This window comes from Rhea americana, unplaced genomic scaffold, assembly GCF_003343005.1.
Source record: "Rhea americana isolate MKP2758 unplaced genomic scaffold, rheAme1 scaffold_246, whole genome shotgun sequence".
NCBI classification, from domain to species: domain Eukaryota; kingdom Metazoa; phylum Chordata; class Aves; order Rheiformes; family Rheidae; genus Rhea; species Rhea americana.
Window position 1 is genome coordinate 1112601 of NW_028186364.1, and position 5268 is coordinate 1117868.

The 5268-nt window shown below is 56.0% G+C and overlaps 1 protein-coding gene across 1 annotated transcript in view; it reads right to left on the minus strand.

Moving 5' to 3' along the window:
* Nucleotides 1-4398: 4398 nt before the first annotated feature.
* COL9A2 (collagen type IX alpha 2 chain) overlaps nucleotides 4399-5268 on the minus strand; it is a 16406-nt gene continuing 15536 nt past the window's right edge. Inside the window, exon 32 of the mRNA XM_085306731.1 lies at nucleotides 4399-5268. Coding sequence (XP_085162857.1) covers nucleotides 5063-5268 — 206 coding nt within the window. The 3' untranslated portion in view covers nucleotides 4399-5062.

Consider the following 5268-nt stretch of genomic DNA (forward strand, 5'->3'; position numbering starts at 1 on the left):
GCTCCCGCTGCAAGCCCATGTCTTGCATTGAGGTCCACTCCTGCACACACTCACTTACAAAGCTTTAATTTGGTCTCTAATAAGATTTCCCAGCCTTATTACACCAGCCGGGTTCACCATTTACATTTAAATGATTGGGCTATTAACAAAGTTAATTCTCCAAGGCGTGAGCCTGCTCTGCATCACGTACTGCCCTCCTGGAGCGGGAAGTGTCGTGTCCCGCACTGGCAGCAGCCCAGGGGACACATGAGACACATTGTCTATGACAGATGGAGCAAACCCGCACGTGAGCAAGAGCTGGAGCTGCTTGCACCGGTGTCCCTGGATTCGTGCTGCTTACTGAGGCTCCGGCCCCTGCACGGTCCCTGGTGCATCTGCCTGCTCTCCGGGAGGTGCCTCCGAAGAGCCTTGGAGGAGCTGGGCAGCAAAGCGCAAGGCTTGTTCACCCTGCGCATCCTGGCTGGCACAGCTATGTGCAGCACTTCCGGCTGCAAACAGCAGAAGCAGCCATTTAAAAAAAAAAAATCCTCCTTTTTAAAAAGGAGGGAAAAAAATCAAACAATAATCCAAGAGTAAAAATAAGCAGTTTTATGGCTCCTCCAATAATTAGCTTAGTTCTCAGCTGTTAATTTGCGTACCCAGAGTCCTCTGTTTAATATTCTAATTTGTGATTAATCATCTATCAAGAGAGAACAAACGGTGATTAGCTCATTTTTACCTTCTCGAGGGTGAGGGAGGCAATTTGGCATAATCAATGCATTAGCTTGCACAGGGAAACTTTATCACCACCCCTTGCATTATTCATGCGGCAGTGATGTTCTTCCCCAGGGTTGCAGGCGGTGGCCTTGGTGCCTCCAGTTCCTCCAGGGCCACAAATGGCACCCAGGTCCCAGTGGTGTTGGAGCTGGTCCTGGTGGGATCTGCAGCCCTGGCTGCCCCCATCCATGTTTGGGAGGAATATGGATAACCATCTGGGGGGGGGGGAGAATCCTGCTAGAGACACCCAGGAGACATAAGGCCAATGGTGGAAGGGTGGTTCATGAGGTGGTGGGACCCACCCAAGAGCAGATGTTGGCTCTGCCAGACTTGCCCATGCCTGCGCAGTGCCCTGAACCACAACAGCAGATTTCTCATCTCATGGCCACGTGCAAAAGGTGACTTGCTTCTGCCCAGGGTGTCCCCGAGATGGGGAAGGGAATCGATTTCCCTGCCTCCTGCCAGCAACGTGCCTTGGGAACAGTAACAGCACTTCCAGTGCAACAATAGTGCACGTGGCCCCGAAGTGGAACAAGTGGTACTCGTCCAAACGCAAACTTCAGCCAGCCACCGTGGTCCTCATCAGCCTTGAATGGCAGTAATCAGAGGCCCCCTAATTACTCCAGGCTACATAAATTGGACTTCTATTTCTTTTTTGCAGCTTTCAAAGGAGAGAGGAAGAGAATGAAAGCTGCGACTTTTGCAGGAGGGCTCGGCAGGCCTTTCAGGGCAATTGGCCACATGCGGCCGGTGCGGCCCAGAGTGATGTGCCTTGATTTCCTTTCATTTCACTGCTTTTGTCTTTTGCACTAACTTCCAACTCGGTAAATTACTGTGATGGTGAGAGGAGGAAAAGAAAATAACAGCACTATGCTYCACCAGTCAAATGGGCCTGGATGTTTGAATTGGGCCTTGTCTTTTTCAGACAGGTTTGAGGGAGACCAGAACGACTTTCCCTGGGATGGCAGGTCTGGGGCTTAGCACTGAGTTGAAGCTGATCTATGGAGAGACCTCTGGGAGGCAGGAGATCATGCACGACCCTGCGCCTTYGTGTTCCTCTGGCCTTTGTAGCTGCAAAGACAAGCTTGGCACAGGTTTTAAAAGCCTAGGAAATAATTTTAAAGGGTTCTACACATTTCTGCATTGAAATAACACTTATGACTGCCTACAGCCCAGCCTCTGATGGTTGAATGTTTGGGGATGGTAACACTGGTGACTAAATCGTGCTGCTCTCAGCTGCTGCTCTCCCTCYCGTGCATCGCTCCCAAGGCCACACTTCAAAATAAGCTTGAGGCAGGAGAGGGATCTTTGCTCCAGAGGCGGTGAGACCAAAGGACCCAATTCCGTCTGCAAGAGAYGAGCAGAGAACCTGCAATGTGCTATGTAGGCATGAGCAGGTGCAAAAAAAAAAAGAGTGAGAGATCCAGACAGCTGCTTCTTTGGCACTTTAATTAAAATCCAATCTTCTTAATCTTCCCAGACATCAGCCTTGCCAGTCTCTGACTCGTAAGGCTGCACAAAACCCCGCTTTAATTGCRGCTGCCCTGTAGCGTTGTGCTGGCTGCAGCCGCGGCTGGGGAGCGAGGTCAGAGCCTCCTCGTGCTCCGGGAGAGCTCAGCAGCCCCCGCACTTAGCACCTTGCGGGAGGCTGCACGTGGCTCGGCAGAGAGCAGCAGCAGYGTCAGCAAGAGCAGCGGGACTGCGGCTCCTGGGGTCCCGGTGCGCCCAGACCTGCTCCATCCCGGGCGGGCCAGGACGCAGCGCGGGGCCGCAGGGAGGCTGCACCCGCCCGGGCGCTGCCTGCGGCTCCTGCTGCGGGCCGGACCCCCCTGCCGCGGGCCGGACCGCCCTGCCGCGGGCCGGACCGCCCTGCCGCGGGCCGGACCCCCTGCCGCGGGCCGGACCCCCCTGCCGCGGGCCGGACCCCCCTGCCGCGGGCCGGACCGCCCTGCCGCGGGCCGCAGCAGCCCTCTGCCACGCTCTGCTTTGCCAGTTAAAATCTCTGGCTGCTTCTGAGCCGAGCAAGGAAAATTCCCGCAGCGCAGGGCGCCGGTTCTTCCCTCTCATAAGGCCGATGCCGGACGTCGGGGGGTGTCACACGGGGGGAGTGCGGAGCTCTGCCCTCCGCGGGCAGCAGCGGGCGCTGCGCGGGCGCTGCGCGGCGCAGCCGGGCCGGAGCGCGGGGCTGCGCGGGCCGCCGGCTCCCTCTCGTGGAGCCTGGGCAGAGGCTCCGGCGGAGCGGCGCGGAGCCCCGGCCCCCGGGGAGGCGAGTTACTTGCCTGGAGGTTTGGTTCGCTTCTGACCTGCCTTGTGATTGGAGCCGGGTTTGGGTTCGTTTCTGTATTTAAATGCTCGCGGTCTTAAAAACGGCGAGTTTGGGAGCGCTTCCCCGGAACGCGCTAAGAGCACCCCAAACGCCACGGCGGCCGGGGGCCCACGCACCCGCGTGGGGATGCGCGAGGGGATGCGCGAGGGTGCTGGGCGCCTGCTGCGCGGGCCGCGTCCCGCTGCCGGGGCCGCGCTTCTCCGGCCCGCGCGCGGCTGATAGGATCCGTTAGCTCGGCTCTCCTCGCCGCCGCCTCCCGACACAAGGATTAATATTCATAACAGTTTAGTCCCCCTATCTGTTACTATTAAGTTCCATGTTGAAAAAAATTAGGATAAATCTCATGATTTGTCCAGAAACTGAGACAAGTATTCAACAAGGCTGTTTCTTAACCTCCTCGTCATAATGATTTATTATTATTTGGGGCAGAGATTGGATGCTTTCCAGCTGTTTCATTTCCACCGATATTCAGATTTCAGTCTCTCTTGTCTCTCTTATGGCATCCAATCTTGTGTTTATCTCATGCATAGTGATGAGGGCTCTGATGAAGAGACGGAGTCTGAGCGCGTTTGCCGCTCGCTGGAGCAGCCCGTGCCTGGCCCCTCGTTAATATGCAGCCCTCTTAATTTCCTGATTAAATTTCAGCTCGCAACTCAAACATTTGCAATTCACTTCCACTTTTTTATAGAAGGAGTGTCTCGTTAAAGTTAGCTGATTACAAATAAGGGACAAGGCAGCGGTTTGCAAAGGGCTCAGGGAAGCTGGACGGTAGTTTTAAAGGGAAGACGAATATAGGCTGCTTCTGAAGAGCGAAGGGACCGGCGCTCTGCGGGCGAGAGCGGCGCCCCGGGCGCGGGGCCGCGCTGGGTGGCCGGCCTTTTCGGCGCTCTGGCCATCGCTCCTCGGGATTTGTTACCCTGCCAAGCCGAACACGCTTTGCTAATAAACAAAAATTGATTTTTATTTATCTTGCAAAGCGGAGCGCCGTTGCTCCCGCTGCGGGGCTTTAATCCTTTCTACTGTCGATGGGAATAATGAGAAAGACACCTGCGGATCCGGTTGTAGCTGCAGGCCTCCTTTTTGACTATTAAGAGATCAATACCCTTTTCAATGCTGCTAGTAGTTTTCTGGCCCACTTGATTGCAAGGGGACATGGTGATCTCGGCGTTATTTGCTCGTGCCTGATGCGTTTCTGACCCACTTTCTCCCCCACCGGCTGGTGCCGCGGGAGAACCGGCCTGCCCCCCCCACCCCGCGCCGACGGGGCGAGCTCCACCACCGAGCTCCGGCTCAAAGAAATCAACACATTGTTTCAGTTCATTACAAATCCATCTTGTTTTTATTGTCCTTTTTTAAAAAAGTTGGTGTTCTTCTGTTCATAGTTATAAAATAATCCTATTTTACAAAGATTTACAGCTCTGGAAGCGCCCAGCAGTGAACAAGGCTGGATCTTGCAAGTCTCTTAAATAATCAAACCACAATTTCTTCTTTTCTCTTTAAAAAATAGGACAAAAAAAAAAGGAAATTGGCCACAAACCCTCCCCTCCAGCACCAAGCAGAACATATCAGAGTGAGAGGATTTGTATAAAAACCAATTTATTTCTTTCAGAAGGGGCAACAGGGAGCGGAGGGCGGGCAGAGGGGGTAACGAATGCACCCTACCGAGGCAGACGGCAAAGGGGAGGTTGTTCCTCACCATGAACCGAGCTGTTGGAGGGGATTTCTGGCTAAATCAAATTAAATTCCCACTGCTGCATTTTCCCGTCCTTCGGGCTTCCCCGATGGCCAAATATCATCTTGTAACCAGAGGGGAGAGGGCGCGTTGGGAGCCCGGGGYGGGCGGAGGTTTCCCGGCCACGTTGCTCCCTAGTATTTGCAGTTTTCTGGTCTTTTTGGCCCCAGTCCCGAGGCGGCAGCCTCCGGAGGGGGGTTTCCAGCTCGGTCCGCAGCAGTTCCCGGTCTCGCGYCTCGGGCGCCTCCTCAGTACGTGGGTCCCTTGACGGCGCCGGGCTCCGTCAGGCGCGCCGMGGCGTACGCCGAGGCTCCCAAGCAGGCGGCCGGCTCGCAGAAGCCGGGGAGCCCGGCGGGACCCGGCAAGCCCGGCCGGCCGGCCTCCCCGGGGGCGCCCGGCAGGCCCCGCTCGCCGGCCTTGCCGTCGAGCGCGTGGCCGGGGATGCCGGGGAGAC